This window comes from Sceloporus occidentalis, unplaced genomic scaffold, assembly GCF_023333645.1.
Source record: "Sceloporus occidentalis isolate IW3139 unplaced genomic scaffold, rSceOcc1.0.p SCAF_6, whole genome shotgun sequence".
NCBI lineage: Eukaryota > Metazoa > Chordata > Lepidosauria > Squamata > Phrynosomatidae > Sceloporus > Sceloporus occidentalis.
In genome coordinates this window covers 127,926,265-127,943,385 of record NW_028316986.1, presented here as the reverse complement: position 1 = coordinate 127,943,385, position 17,121 = coordinate 127,926,265, and the positions used below count along the sequence as shown (strand labels likewise).

Sequence of the window (17,121 nt, the reverse complement as noted above, 5' to 3'; positions counted from 1 at the left end):
CTCAAGGATGATATTAAGCCCCTCTTCAGGGACCCCATCCAATTTAGGACTAGTAAAATGAGATTGTGAAATCATGATGGCTGTGTGTGGGTGGCAATTTTCTAGGCTTTCAGAATGAAGGTTGACAGGCTCATTTTGTGTTTGTGTGTATATACCTTCAAGTCACCTGTCAATGTATGGTGACCCTATGAATTTCATAGGGTTTTCTTAGACAAAGAATACTCAGAGGTGGTTTTGCCAGTTCCTTCGTCTGAAATATACCCTACTCTAGACAAACAAAACAAAACAGAAGCCTTTACCTCCTTTGTCTTCAGCTATAATTTGATCTATACTCCAGTGTAATGTATCTTTAAATCAGTTCATTGTAAGTTCATATTGTCTAAGTATACTTGCAGAGTTTCAGAGCTTTTGACTTGTAACAAAATTATAAAACAGGTCCCTGCTTCTGCCACACTATGATTCAGTTTATGTGACTTGCATTTCAAATTGTCTGCTGACATAAGTGTTATATGTGCATAAAGCTATGTTCCTTTCTCTCCCTCCACCTCCTTCTCATCTTCTCTTGTAGGGTCTGAGGGGATCTCCTGGAGCACCTGGATTCCCGGTAAGAGAAATAATGAAAAATCTGGGTAAATGCTTTTTCATGTATTTATTATCAAACTGTTATTTCATGATGCCTAATACCTCAACTTTTTTCTGACACAGGGCCCAAGGGGACCTCCTGGATTACCAGGAACCCCAGGAACCCCAGGTCTTGATGTAAGTATGAATTTGCCAGATATTATGGTGGAAGCAAGGTTTTGAAATACAGTATTAATTTTTTGTATCTATGTATAGGGTATTCCAGGACATGATGGAAAGCCAGGGCTCCCAGGACCTCCAGGTGACCCAGTATGTATATAAAACAAGGCTTTGCTGTGTGTTGCACTGTGGTTGAATGCTGCAAATTTACCAAAGAACCACTAGGCATTTAGATGTTTGCATTTATATGTCAAATTAGAAAACAGAGAGAGGAGGAAGGAAAGATTGTAAATAGATTCCTAGAGTAAGTCTTCATAAAAACTTGTACTGATAGAGTCCCAATAACATGAGTTACTTGCTCTTGAAAAAGTCTAAGGGGCTGTACATTTTGGCCCCAAACCCCATTTTAATGCTGGTCTGCTGTTGTCCTGTTTAGATGACACATGGGCAGACCACATGCCATTCTGGCAGATCTAGCCCAACCCCAGCCCAACCGGCCCTTAGCGCAATCTAAAAAAAAACTTGGCTGTTTGCAGCAGAGTTTCCTAAAAACTTGATGGTGAGGTGGTGGCTCCATGGCATGGCACTGGGCGTCTGAACACCCACTCATTGCCATGCTTGACGAGGTAACTGCTGGGGTGGGAATGGGCTGGATCCATGGGCAGGATATGATGGGGTTGGCCTGTCTTATCATACCCAAGCGTTCAGCACCTGTCACCTCTCCATAATCCTCCTAAAGGGCTGCTACACAGAAAAAAATAAAAATGCAGGTACCTTTATAGCTTCCCCTTTTAGAGGTCTCTCGAGTGTATTAGAAGATGCAGTGCTAGATATCACATTTCATCACAGAAATAGGTTCTGGCCTGGAACACCTTATTGTAGTATTTTCAGCTGATAATATATAAAGAAATTCAATATTTTTTGCAGTTTGGGTGGAATTTAAAGTTCTGCACACCATCCCATGTTTTTTGTCTGGGGAGGAGTGTTTTGTATGTGTGTGTGTGTGCACGTATGCCTTTAGACCATCTTTTCAACTTATGGATTTCCCTCTTTTTAATGTTAAATATGGTCAGCAAATAAATATATAAGATGCTGTTGAAGGATGTTCTGTCTTCTTCCTGACCTTGTTTCAAAAGTGAATGATGGCAGTGCAGCTGAGCCTTCACTTGGTGTTTTTTCTGCCAGGCATAGTGCAGGTGCATTCTTGATCCTATGAGCTACCTCAGAGTTATTTCATACAATACTTGGAGGTGAACCTGAGATTGCTATTAATTATTCTTCTGGCCAGGTGAACTGAGTGACTCTGAAGTCACTGGAGTGTTAAAGCCATTTTTGGTTATACTCCAGATTTTGGTTATATTCCAGATCTGGTTATACTCCAGATCTGGTTATACTCCAGATAATGGAGTTATTCAATGTGCTTTACCTGGTTTGGAGGATAAAGCTTAGCACCCTGAATAGCTCCTTTAAATTTCAGACTAACTGTGTGTGTGTGTGTGTGTGCGTGCGCGCGCGTGTGCATGTGCCTTCAACTCTTCCATTGACCTATGGCAGCCCCATTAATTTCATGGGAAGGTACAGTTGTACTCATATTCTGGTTGTGGTCTTCACTTTTATGTGACTACTTGGCCACTATATGAACAGTATATTGGAGCAGATAGGCAATATAGAGTAGATGGAACAGATAACACAATATAGGTCTTCATATATCTTTACATTTTTGTATGAAATTAGAACTTGAAAAGTTGCATTTTTAAAAGTAATTAGTTACAAGGCCCACTCCCTGGTAGCAAGTTACTGGTGTAATAGCAATTGTTACCTCCCCATTTCCCAAAAAGTGAGTAAAGTACCTAGCCTGATTTTTAAAACACACTTTCTTTCTCCCTACCTTGTTGTCTCCTCAAAAGCCAGAACAGATCACAAGGTACAACCAAGCCAGCATTCTAACCATGTTATATTCTTTTGTTTGATTACAGGTTGCTCTTCCTCTTCTTGGTGACATGGGTACTTTGTTGAAGGTAATGGCATTTTCTCCAGCCACTGTTCTTCCATTTGTCATAAAAGGGATTTTCTTCTGGTTATAGGCTACTGTTTGGTGGATTGGATGCAGTACTTCATCTGACAGTATACACATTGCTGGTGTTTTGACAAATTTTGCTTTTCTGTCCCTAACCTGTACATGGAAAAATTATTAGTGCCCATGAAATTTGCAATATCTGTAGATTCTGCACTTAGGCTAATTTTAATGGGTCTGGTCTGTACTTCAAGCTTATCACTTGATGTAAAAAATCAGAACTACAGGATAGCTCCCACACAGATGTACTGCAAGCCCCACTTGAGTGAGCACAATACTATGGATTTACTTTATCATTCATGCTTGCTTAGTTCAATCAAGATAGTACTTTGTCATTTGTCAGACATTTTCCACCAAAGGAGCCCAAAATAAATCTATTCTGGTGTTATAAACACACAAGGAGGGGGAGTGTGCTAGCCCCATGCATTCAGCCATGTCTCCATCAATCTCCTTCTGTAGAGAGCAACCCTTTGAAGATGAGAACTTCCTTTCCATGTGGAAGCTATCTGGATGCTTCAAAACATGGGGAAATTGGTGTTCTGAATCATGTGGAGAGTATCCATGCATATTAAGGAAAGCTGCCCTATTCAGAAAGTCATTTTCCACAACAATGGTAGTGGTAACAGAAGTGGCAGCAGAAGGCTCGCATTCTTTCTCTTCTCCCATCTGTATTTCAAAGTGTTCTAGTGTTGACAAGACAAACTGCTTTTCCCTTTAAAATCCAGTTCACCTCTACAGCAGTGATAGAAATGTCGGGGGGGGGGGGGGGGAATTATAGGTGGTGGTTTCCTGTGTGTACAATTTGTTAGCCTGTGGGTCAAGAGGTTGTTGTTGTTGTTTGTGTCTTCAAGTCATTTCTGACTTATGGTAATCATAGGTGAACTTATCACAGGATATTCTTGGCAAGATTTGTTCAGAGAGAGTTTGCCTTTGCCTTCCTCTGATGGTGAAACAGTGTGGTTTGTCCAATGTCACCCAATGGGTTTCAGTGGCTGTCTGGAGATTCAAACCCAGTTCTCCAGAGTCATGTCCAACACTCAAACCACTACACAACACTGGTTTTCATTCAAGGTAATAATACACACCTCATATTGAGGAAGGAGCAGTTTGAGCCTGGTATAACAAGATCTGCCACTAAACTATCTCTGTATTCTGTATTCCAGCTCTAAAAATCCCACTCTCTTACTGTCAGCTGATTTGCAGTGTTAAAATTTCATTAAAAATCTTAACCTGTAACTTGATTAAATGAGCTTGAATTTAAACAAATTACTTATTTACCTATTGGCTTACATTGGATGATTACACCTAACTGAGCTTTTTAGCTGGAGTTACATGACTGAAATTTTTCAAATAATTCATGATGTTGGCAGTGCTCATTCTCTTACATGTTGTTTCATTTTCTGTGTGAACAATATCTATTAACTGGAAGAAAAGTTCACTTGTAATAAATCCAGTTGCAATGTTAGTGCTTTCTTGATGGAATGTGTGAATTCACTTACACACTTACCCACACTGATTGTGAATTCTCCACTATAACAAAAACATTCGTACTCTCATATTTAAATATTCAAAGTGTGAGTTTGTTTTATCTAATTCTTCTTGGTATGCTAATTACCCTTTCTATATTTTTAATAGAATGTTTGTGCCAAATTCACATAGAGGCTCCAGAGAGATGACGATGATTATGATGTTGATTAATTCATTTATATCTCACCTTTACCCCAATATTGGGAACAAGGCACCTTATAGAATATTAAAACCAGAACAGAGTAAAAAAATGAAAAAAACAAAAGTAAAAATATTCAAAAATCTTTTAAAAAGAAATTTTGAATCTATAAAATCAAAACCACGAAAAATTCATTACAAGACACTGAAAAAAACCAATAAAACAACATTGCAGTCAATTCCTGCAAACTTGCTTGAATAGAAGTTTTCATTTGTCAACAGAAGGAGAACAAGGATGTAACTACTACTACTGCCACTTATTTATTTATACCCTGATCTTCAGCCAAGGCTATCAGAATGCCTTACAATTTGTTAATAAGATATTTCCCTGCCCTCAGGCTTACAATCTAAAAAAAGACAAGACACAAAAGGAGAAGGGAATGGCAGTGGGGAAGGGGGAACCAGCCTAACCTCATGAGGGAGGGATTTCCAAAATCTGGGGGTAGCCAGCAAGAAGGTGGTCTCCCGTGTATCCACCAAACATGCCTGGGAAAGAAGTGGGATGGAAAGTTTGTCCACATCCGAATTCCCTCTGGGCTGGCCACTTGGTGTTTACACCTTGCAGCCCCTCAACCCTGAATTGGGTTCAGGCTGTTTACACAATGGGCAGACCGAATTTCTGGCTTCCACCTTTCAACCCGCATTTTAAAAACTTCCCTTTTGCTCTGGTTTTCCCAGAAAACCTGGATCAAAACCTGGTGACACAGAAAGCTGCTGGTAATGTCCCTGCCATGTTGCTCTGCAGACAAAAGATGCTCTGAGGTCAGAACAAGGCTGGTGCCTTTTTGTGACCTCAGAGTGATTCACGCCTGCAGTGGTGATACTGGCAGGCTCATGCGGACCACAGCCACCTGTCATCTTCAGCAGGTAAAGGAGGCAAATTTGGGGGAAATGTGGGGACCAGAATACTTTGCAAGCAGCCTAGAGTATTCTGACAAGTGTAGACAAGCCATGAGAAAAGGATCTCCCCTGAAGATCTTAGTGCTTGGGCAGACTCATTTACAGGGAGATACAGCTGGCCCTCCACAAATTTTTTATCCATGGATTCAAGCATCCACGGCTTGAAAATATTCCAAAAAAGTATAAATTCAAAATAGCAAACCTTGATTTTCCATTTTATATAAGGGACACCATTTTGCTGTGCCATTATATTTAATAGGACTCATGCATCCATAGATTTTGTTATCCACTGGGAGTCCTGAAACCAAACTCCAGTGGATAACAAGGACCCACTGTACAGTCCTTCAAATATCTTGGACCTGAGCCAAAAAGGGAATAACAGGTTTCTTTGCCAGGAATGGCTGTGATGCCAGAAATATATGATGGATTCCTATCACAATTGTGCAGTGTGTTAGGAAGGATCTAATTAGGGGAATTTCTGAATTTAGTTCAGTTGCTGAGAGGTAGGGTCCTAACAACACCCTTCCGAGATCGGGTCCCAAGATGTCTACGAGAGGTCCACAAGAATCCCTTGAGAGATGACGCTGAGACAGACTCCTCCAATTAGGTCCAAATATTTATTAAAAAGGGAAAAACAAACACACAGCAAAAGGGGGCACACACACTCACGCACACACGCAATTCTCAATGAAAGTAAAGGAGGGAGAGAGGGAGAGAGTTGAGAGAGGCAAATCTACTGGAGATACTCACTTCTGAAGACTTCTCCAGGAACCATATGTGGATATAGATGATGAGATGACACGGCTGCCGAAATATGGGGGAAATGGCCAAGGGAGTTAAAATCAGAGTTCGGTCTGACATGAAGCCAGGCTGTATTCTGAATGTAGCACACTGGTATATGCTTAGACTGAGTCTTATATATACAATTTGTAGCCTTTGGCTATGAACTTGATGGCTTAACTTCAGCCAAGACAAAGGGTATGAAGACCTGGGCTTTTGTTAAACCAAGGTGAAGAATAGAGTAAGCCAATGCACTTGGATCTGAACACAATCAAGGAAGGCAAACAGATGAATAGATGGCCAGTGATTTGATCACGGGGCCATTAAGTGTGATCTGAAAACAAACAAACAGCCTGTATTGTGCTGGTTTTGGAGGTGATGGTTTTTCTTGTCTAGCAACTCCCAAACTTCCTGTGGGGATTTTCCAGTCCTTTTATCTAGGGCTCCTGCCCTCTCCTTAGCAAGCTGCCTACACGACATCTCTGCTTTGGAGAAATGGTGGTGCCCCTAGGAGGTCAGTTTAGGGTCATGAAGGAACGCCACACACACTCCAAAATTTAATAAAATCCATATGTGGTAACAAGTGACACATACCTCATTACTGCTTTATAATTTTTTAAAAAAAACATTTGTTTGTCATTATTAGGGCGATGCTGGTCCAAGAGGTCCACCAGGAATCCCAGGTAGAGAAGGACCCAAGGTGAGTTCCTGAAGTGAGAACACTGTGAAGCTTCTTGATTTGGAAGGTTTCTCTCTGATCTTTTAAATTACAGTTTTGTTATGTGTCTTTTCTTACAGTACCACCTTGCAGTACCACAATTGTTATTTTTTTTTTTAAAAAAAATGATCACTTCTTCAGTCTGCTCTTGGCCTCGATATCAACAACTAAAGTTCTGCCAACAAATAAACAGGAAATAGGTACTAGCTAGCAAACGGATAATTATTGAGCAATTAAAAATTACTGTGCCACACTGAACAGAAAGTGATTAATAGTGCAGAAACCAAATGAAGAATACTTCTAATTAAAATGACAGTTGTAGAGGGGCTTAACAAAAAAGAACTTCTTCTTCTTCTGGCAAACGCTACACAAAATGTTTTGCCATGAGGGTGAGCTTTGCTGAATAATATTGCCCTAAATTAACAGCTGGGTGGAAGCATCCTTTTAATTTTGCCTTCAGAAAACCACTGTCTCAGTGGCACTACAGGAATGCAGTGCTGCAGCTCCTCTACTCTCCTGAATTATCTTAGTCTTAATTGCTTTCTCATTAGCATGTTCATGATCCACACAGTATAACCCTTCAGACTTTTCTGAATTCCATTGTTCTTCTGTAGCTATAAAAATAACAGGAATAATAATGTTTTAAATAAACATTCTTTTTCATGTCAAAAAAACTGGCAGCAAAATAGTGGTTTTGTTTCAAGTTCTTCTAAGGGCTGGTTTACATATGCATGCAAATATTTTGACTTTTGTAGTTCTGTCACTCAGAACAACAGGATAATGCTATAGATATCTTCTCAGAAGTAAATTCAGTTGCATTCAATGAGATGTACTCCTATTTAGGTGTGTACAAGATCACAGCTTTATGTAGTCAACTAAGGGGATTATCAGACATGGGAAGTCCCATCCCAGTCCTGTCATGTTCCCGTCCTTCTTGTGCAATTGTGGGAAGGGCTTTCGACCGGGATTCACGCTTATCCCGTCCGGGAAGCGCAAATGATGGTGACTGTGAGAAAGGCTTTCAGATGAAGTTGTGCAGATCTCGTTATTATCCTGCCATTAACTTGTTATTAAAGCGATATTGGCCATTATTTTGCAATAACAGAAGTTCGCATTAATGCATGCCACTTTAATGACAGGTTAATGGCAGGATCAGCACTACAATTTGAAAGCCTTTGCGTCATCGCAGTCACAGATGGGTTAAGGACGGGGTGCAATCCTGTCCCTATCCTGTCCCAATGTGAAAATCTCCTATGTGTTCAAATGAACTCATGTCATTACTTGACATAATTAGCTAAGGATCAGAATATGCAAAATATCCCCTGCCTTCTTCCTTTTGCATGGTCATTGCCAAACTTGTGTTGGACTACAGTTCTCAGAATCCCTGGCCACTGGCTGAACTGGCTGGCACTTCTGAGAGTTGAAGTCAAACAACATCTGGGGATTCAAGTTGGGAAACCACTGCTTTAGCATTGTGTACCTTCCAAATGATTAGTCTCATAAAGTAGTTGTGCAATATAGACAACATAATGACATCTAGATCTTCTTCCTTTCGCCAAGGGTAATAAAGGTGAACGTGGATTTCCTGGACTTCCTGGAGAGAAAGGTGATGAGGTAAAAACAACTTCTGTTGTATTATGAACTGTTTTCTATTTATTAAAACATAAATTACTACATGAGGAATTAGTTGTCTTCATTTCCCAATCTGAGCCCAAGCTCACTTGTCAGCAAAATATCTCTCATTGTCTCTTTGGCTTAATAAAAACTATAGATGCAATAGTTTTAATAAGACTAGTGACAGATTTGCTAAATATTATTATTATTATTATTATTATTATTATTATTATTATTATTGATTGCTATTAAATATTATATCCTCCCTGTATCATGTGATCCCAGGGTAGCCAGAAAGTACAATCAATTTAATCAGTTTAAAACAATACCAATAAACATGTTTGTAGATGCTGTGGTTTTCATTTAAAGCCTCCCTTACTTTTCCACTCATGCTTTGAGTGCTGAAAGTGAAACATAGTGTGAATTATTGTGATGCTAGCTGAGTGCATGAGAACTAGTTTTATTGATGAGCAGCTAGAGAGCTGGGTACATTTGGATTTGAGAAATACAATGGTGCCATCAGGAGAAGACTTGAGCTGAATCTGAGTGCTGAAATGCAGTTTGGCACTACTTTAACTGCCATCGCTTAGTACTATGAAATTCTAGGATTTGTGGTTTTGTGAGATATTTAGCCTTCTCTGTCAGAGAGCTCTGGTGCCACAAAAAACTGCAAATTCCAGGATGGAACCATGGCAGTTAAATGGCAGTTAAAGCAGTATCAAACTGCATTATTTCTGCAGTGCAGTTTTAGCCTTGGGGACACATTTTCGGGGACTGAATCTACAGAATGAGGATGATGACTATCAAAGAAAGTAGGGCTGGCATCCCACAGATTGAAGTAAATGAAATAGTGCACATTATCCTCTAAAATGTGGGAGGGGAGCACAAGACCATTATGTCCAAAGTAAAATGGCTGGATCACTGGAGATATATATTATATTGTATGGTGCATGTATAAACAAGACTTTGGTACTATTTTATATTTTGAAGTCAAACTAGCCAATGCCACTATATTTCAAGGCCAAATGGGTCAAGTAGCAGAAAGGAGAACTGCTTTGCCATGCAGGCTTGTGGAGCCCTTTTTGTATAGCGGTAAATGTAGCTGCAGCAGCAGAGATTCTAGAAAGCGGACTTCAAACAACTCTTAACAATACCTCTCTGCTGAGAACCGAGAGGCAACAGCGCAAGCACTAATAAAAAGGCCAGTTTATAATTGGCACTTAGTCTTTTAAAAGACTCCAGAGTAAGTTCATTCTGGGCAAAAACTTTTTATTGGTTCAGTAGGGTGCCACACTGGCTCATTTAGTTACTAAGCAAGAGGCACACTCCGCTCCTGAGGCAATCCAGCACTTCTCAGAGGCTTTTACATTTTAGCAGTAGCTCTAGGTTAGTGGCACCATAAGTGGATAAATTAATGTTACTTCCAGGACAGTACACTTCAGATGGTGATTTCATTAGTGGGTTTGAAAGGAAGTTTAAGAGCAATAGAGAGGGGAAGGCTGAATCTCATGCCAGCATCATGACGGCTCTGGTTTCATTGGACTTTGGAAAAAACCTATCAGAGATCTTTTTTTTTCCAAGAGAGAAATTATCCTAAAAGGTAGTGTTTTCGATAGACAGTTTCTAAATGTCTCCTTGCCTTACTTCCTTTCCATTTTCCATAGCTCTTTGTTGTATTTGAAGTCTTATTCTAAGGTAGTACAAGAGCTGTACCATTACCAACATTCATCAAGCAAATATATTTTTCTTTATATTAGAATAAATGCTAGTTACACCACACTTTTAGGCTAGAGGAGAATGGTGTCCTGTGCCAAAAATCTGTGAATTACAAACTTAATACAGGCAGATGCACACGAACAGCCCATGTGCAATGTATGCACAAACAATATAGCCCAAACACAAAGATCCATGAAAATACAGTTGGCTCTCTTTATACACTGATTTTTTATTCATGGATTCAAGCATCCATGGCTTAAAAATATTCAAAAAAGTAAAAATTTCAAGTAGCAAACCTTGATTTTCCCATTTTATATAAGGGACTCCATTTTGCTATGCCATTGCATGTAATGGGACTTGAGCATACACAGATTTTATTGTTCATGGCGGTTCCTGGAACCAAAAACCCAGCGGATAACAAAGGTCTACTGTACCATAGCAGTGGTAGACAGTGTGTGTGTGTGTGTGTGTGTGTGTATGTATGTGCCTTCAAATTGCCTGTTGACCTTTTTCTTAGGCAAAGAATACCCAGAGGTGGTTTTGCCAGTTCCTTCCTCTGAAATATAGCCTACAGCACTTGATATTCATTGGTGGTCTTCCATCAAAGTACCAGAGCTGGCCCTGCTTAGCCTCCAAGATCAGACAGGATCTGGTACCTTTAGGATACTTAGGCCCCTTATACATCCCACAAAGCACTAGAATCTCATGTCTAGACTAAAAATGCACTGGAGCAGAGACAGGCAAAACCCAAAGCATCCTGCAATAACATTCATTTGCAGAGTATCTTGATCCAGACATAGGGCATAATAGCAATATATTTTGCTTTTGTGGCAGTTTGACCATTGTAGTTTTCTCCAGAGACTCCTGAGAATTGTTATCTTATGACGATGCTTAATATTCTCTATTAGAGATCCACAGACTCACCTCATAGGAATAACATATTCCTATGGAGCCCTGGTGGCGCAGTGGGTAAATGCCTGTACTGCAGCCATTCACTCAAAACCACAAGGTTGCGAGTTCAAGACCAGCAAAAGGGCCCAAGCTCGACTCAGGCTTGCATCCTTCCGAGGTCGCTAAAATGAGTACCCAGACTGTTGGGGGCTAATTAGCTTACTTGCTGTTCACCGCTATGATCTTTGGAATAGCGGTATATAAATAAAACAAATTAATTAATTATTAACATTCAATAGTGCTCTGGGAAAAGGAAAGACAGTTCAATTAGCTTGTCGTGTAATTTCTCTTTGTTTAAGAGATAAACAATTAATTATATTAAACAGTTTAGCTGTTGTTCTTTGTTATGACACTGGATATGCAATTATTTTCACCCATGATAACAAATGTATTCATGCAAAAGAACAGATGGCCAAGTGAATTTTCAGAACAAAAAAATATACTGAGTCAAATGCTATTTCATTGCATCTTTTATTAAATATCTATACTTTTTTCTTTTTAATACATCTTAAAGAAAGTGCGCAAATAGATTCAAAGTAGTGTTGTAGTTAGATACAAGCAGAGAGATATATTAATGATCCGCCAGAAAAAGCTGATGATAAATAGAAAGGGGTAATTAGTGTATTGAAATATAATAAAAATTAATCTACGTTTATTTGTTTAAAGACCTAAATGGTCATCATAATAACAAAGAGAATATTGCAGTTACAATGTAGCATATTATATCAAAACACTTATAAACCTTACATAAAAATTAACCATATAAGAATTGTCAGAAATTTTTAAAAGAAAACATACTTTAAGAATACTCAGTGCTGCTACTGAAATTTGCCACCTTTACTATCAGTGATGAAGTCCAGGTCCTTACATGGGCATCTTAACATGCAGCATAACAGCACAACCAAGGGAGAAATGGAAGAGGAACTGTTATGGTGACATTAACTGATGTTTCTTACTCAAAAGGAAGTTCTTACTGCGTAGATATAGTGTTCTATTTAGTGAATTGAATAAATCCAAGAAATTAAAGTATGCATTCATATAGAAAGAATTATAAGACCTTTTTTAAAAAAAGGCCTAAATCCAATAGCTAATCTCACCTAGAATAGACCCAACTGCTGAATAGTAAACCAGACTTATATTAGACTGTTAATAAAAAGGTTTCTTAGAGGTCTCTCATTCATAGGGTTGCTATTAGTTGAAGCCAACATTATGGTATATAACAATTTGTTTAAATTCCATTGATTCTGTTTATCTGCTCTAGTTGGCACATGTTATTGGATTGCATGTTTTCTCTCTTTCTGTATTGTGTGTGCATATATAATGTTGATTTTATCCATATTTTATTCATTTCAGGGTCTTCAAGGTATTCCAGGTCTTCCTGGTATAGCAGGACCTGCAGGACCTTCTGTAAGTATGTGATTATATCCTTATCTGTGAACTCAGTTAACACAGAATATTGCATATAGAAGATCAGACATAAGAAATATGTGGTCCTCCAAATGTTGTTGGACTTTTCACTCGCAGAAGCCCTGGCTACCATAGCCAACAATGAGGAATGATGAGACTTGCAATTCATGAACCTCTGGAGGGCTTCGTGATCTCACCCCTGCTTTACATCTATCTTTCTTTAAAAAATAAGGTTCACTTGTATATGAATCCTGGTGAGATTAGTGGCAATTGCCCCGCAGCAGTGTTTGGTGGAATACTCTCCACCCAGGACTTTCCCTTGAGTTTTGAACAAACACTTAAAGAAACATGCTAAGATTGTTGAAATCTGAAGAAGCAGAGATTAGGGAAGAAATAATGGCTGTAAAGAGCTATTTCCAATATAGTATTTCAAGTCATGACTGTGTTAGCCTTTTGCAGCCATGAAGAGATATAAAGGAATAATCTGACACCTTTAATACCAACTGTGAAAAAGAAATTTCTAGGATAGGTTTTTATAGATTCTGATCCACTAAATTAGATGCATCTCAGTTAGTCTCAAAGGTGCTATAAGATTTCTTCAGTCGATATTATGACTTATGACCAGCTCTATAAAGGAGAGTGCATATGACACACTAATTAAAATGAATAGACAAGATAAAAAATAAAACAAATTATACTTCCAGCTATGAGAGGGTTCTGGCTTGTATGAAGCTTGTACATTCAGTGATACAAAATTTTGCAACCCTGACAGAACTGATGCATTTTTATCTAAGAGAAGGCAGGAACAATAAAAAGAATCCAAACTTCCTGGCACTTTGATTAAGGCTGATTCATTAAAGGTTTCTTAATGTTGCATTGTAAAAGGCAGTAGAGAAGAACGTGGTCACTGATTTGACTTCCACTGAGCCACAAGGACACAAACGCTCAGAGAATGGGATTTTCCAAAATCTTCCCTTAAGCATGACTGCCTGCAGGGTGACAATCAAATTATGCTAGCATTTCTTTAGGTCTCTTTATGTCCAAGATATTTCCTATTTGAGCTGATCATGTGAGTGTATAGTTGGCAAATTCATAAAAACTAACAGAATATTCATTAATGCAGTGGAGTGAGAATTCTTTTTGGTTAAAAAGCTGAAAGAGACATGGTTGCTCCCTCTCTCTCTCTTGGTTGAGTGACCAAACATGCTTTGCCTTGTGTCTGTCAATCTATATCGGGTCGGCAACCCCCGGCCCGCAGGCCGAATCCGACCCGGCAAGGCCTTTGGACCGGCCCCAGCCCAGTCCTACCGCTGATTGCCGCCCCCGCTTCCACGCCGTTCCGGGTGCCGTTTTTCTTTAAAAATGGCAGCCGAAGTCTCGTGTGACCTTTCCCGTCGCGGGGCAGGATAGGAAAGGTTGCGTGAGACTTTGCCGCCATTTTTGAAGAAAAAATGGCGGCAGGCATGTAGGAGGCCCGCTGCGGTTGCCGGAGCCCTCCGGCAGGGCTCCAGGGGCCGCAGCGGGCAGAAAAACTACAGAAAAAATTGAGGCCTTTGGGAACAATGCAGTTCTGATTGTTTGTGGGGGGTGGGGTGGGGATTCTGCATGATTTGGGGACAAAAATCAGGGGCCACAAAAATGGGCTTCAGTGGCTGCATGTATCCCATAGGCCCATGACCCAGACTAGATCATGTCTGAAGTGCTCATAATCATTAGGCCAACTGCACCCTACCAGTCTTATATTATGGATCACCAAGGGGTCACTCTACCTCCCATCTTTGCATTTTATCAGTGACTGCAAAAAAAAAAAAAGTTGCATTGTTTTAGTTCCTAGCAGATTGTGGCAGACAGTGTCCTATATAATGAATACACTTGGAGTTGGTGGATCATGGGTAATACAGACTTCATGGAAAGTGGGAAGTGTAGGGTAACAGTGCCTCTGTCCCTCCTGTAGTGTATTTCAAGGGTGAGAATCACATGGCCCTTCAGGGGTTGTTGAACAGCAGTGCTTAGCAACCAGAGGGCCCTGCAACTTGGCCTCCTAGTGTAGTTGTTATTACTTTCCTATATAAGGCAACAAATGCACACTTAAAGAAGATGAATTTCTTGCCCCCTTTTTGCCACTGGATTCCTTAAAAGTACTTCATATGAGAGTCACATGCCTTCAGGAATTTCCTGAGATGTGGTTCTCAGAGGCAGAATCAGGTAAAGCTACAAACAGCCATGTTGAGCAAGTGGTCCCTAAATCCTCATGCCAGGCCAGGCAGGATGTGTGAATAAGGGGCTATAATTGAGGAAGGATCGTTGTACTCTTGCTGCATTTGATACATCCGTGGTATTCTTAATGTAACAATGTCAAATGTACAACATTTGAACACAGCATTTGACATTTGAACAGCCACAGTAATATCAGAAGGTTTTGATTTCAAGTTGGTACAGATATTTGGGGTATGGTAGAGGACAGAAATATACATGTAAGTATCACCCACTATATTTTTAAAATGTTTTGCACATTATAGGCATATGGGTAGAATGTAGCAGTTATCTCAGAAGTATATGGGTAACACATGCTTTAGTTAGATCTAGACTGGATTGTTGCAATGCTCTCTGCAGGGGGCTACTTTGGAAGGAAACTTTAGCTTGTCCAGAATGTGGTAGCAAGGATGTTGGTGGGTGTTTGTCCCTGGGATCATATTATACCTATCCTGTAGCACCCGCTCTTCTGGACAATTTGTTTTCAGGCCTAATGTAAACTGTTGATGATTACCTTAAGTGTAGCTAAGTGATTTAGTCTAGATATAAGGGGGATAATTTTTGCAATGCTAGCCTGCTCACTCACAAGATCAAATGGAGAAGCTTGATCTTGTCTCTGGCTCATTGTGATGGAGACACTGTTGGGTGGGAGATAAGGCCTTTTCAGTGATTTTACCATTACTGTGGAACACTTTGCCAATTGATGATGTTTTTATTTTGGCGGAGATCTGCCTATCTGCCTTGATAAAGTTTCATTTGAAGAATGTAGGCTTTGTCTTTGTTTACCTCTGATTATGCTTTATTGCTAATGTCAATTTTGCTTTGATTTTGTGTGTTTAACTGTAATCCAATCTGCAATCTAATTTCTGACTGTACTCTAATCTGTGTGATACATGTGCCATAGTATAATTTTTAATCAATCAGCTGATAAGTACAGATTGAGTCTCCATTATCCAAAATACATGAGCCCATTTTGGATTTTTAATTACTACTTTGGAATATCTGTATGTCCAAATACATACATAACAATATATCTTGGTGCTAGGACCCAAGTCTAAACATGAAATTCATGTACGTTTCATATACACCTTATAAACATAGCCTGAAGGTAATTTTAAACAATACTTTTAAATAATGTTGTGCATGAAGCAAAGTTTGTATATACTGAACTATCAGAAAACAAAGGTGTCACTCTCTAAGCCACCCATGAAAAAGGATTTTGGTTTTGGAGTATTTTGGATTTTGGAATTATGGATAAGGGGCATTCAGCCTGTATTAGGAAAACAACTGAATTTGGTCAAACAATAGTCAAAAAGCAAAGTTTTCAAAATCTGAATTATACAATATTTTAACTTTTTCTTAGGGAGCATTAGGGAGGCCTGGACATCCAGGATCACATGGAACAAAAGGTGAAAAGGTATGTTAGTCTATTATATGGCATTGTTTAACATCTAAAAGCATTTTTTTTAGTTTAATGGGCTACCTTTGTTTCATTGATAGTTAAAGGGAGGTGTGGGATCCGTGAAGTCTTTAATTTTGTTTAGATCAAATTATAACATTTTGGAAATGGCAAGGCTTCAAATCGGAAGAGTTAAATTAATCATACCATACATAAGTATGAACTTTATTTTCATATCATCTGGAAAAAGCACAGATTATTTTCACAAGGTACTGATTTGACTGTGTAAATTGAGAATTTATAGTAATTGCTGAGATCCATTATTTCTTTCTGTAGGTCTGTAGGCTCATGAATTGAAGTGCAGACCACCAGCCATGTATGGAACTACTATGGTTTTGATAAACCTCCCATTTTTGCTGTTTGCTTGGAACAGCAAAAATATGAGAGTTAACTAACCTAACAGACAACAATAAGTGATAAGTAGGTCCTTTTTAGTTTGAGGGGTATAGCTTGTGTAAGACTGTCTCACTGTTTTCTTCTGCAACAGCGAAGGTGCCATAACTTAATAGCAAAGCCCATACTTACAAATGAAGAAGACTCTAGATTCAATAGTCATTCACATCATGACTGAAAACCTAGAAAGCTGCTGCCAGTCAGAGCAGATGGTAATGTTTGTTGTTGTGTGCCCTCGGATTATTTCTGACTTCTGGTGACCCTATCATGTGCTTTTTTTGGCAAGATTTGGAGTTTTTCCTTTGCCTTCTTATGAGGCTGACAGTGTTCAAGGTCACCCAGTGGGGTTCCATGCCTAGGTGGGGATTCAAACCCTGCTCTCCAGAATTG

General features: G+C 39.3%; 1 protein-coding gene across 1 annotated transcript in view; it reads left to right on the top strand.

The window, feature by feature from the left end:
- The window catches only part of COL19A1 (collagen type XIX alpha 1 chain), a 294,427-nt gene that overhangs the window by 231,911 nt on the left and 45,395 nt on the right, over window positions 1-17,121 (top strand). The window contains exons 26-33 of the mRNA XM_089530985.1: window positions 569-604; window positions 706-759; window positions 838-891; window positions 2,718-2,759; window positions 6,867-6,920; window positions 8,499-8,552; window positions 12,573-12,626; window positions 16,243-16,296. Of these exons, the coding sequence (XP_089387111.1) occupies window positions 569-604; window positions 706-759; window positions 838-891; window positions 2,718-2,759; window positions 6,867-6,920; window positions 8,499-8,552; window positions 12,573-12,626; window positions 16,243-16,296 (402 nt within the window). The remainder of the gene's footprint in view (window positions 1-568; window positions 605-705; window positions 760-837; window positions 892-2,717; window positions 2,760-6,866; window positions 6,921-8,498; window positions 8,553-12,572; window positions 12,627-16,242; window positions 16,297-17,121) is intronic.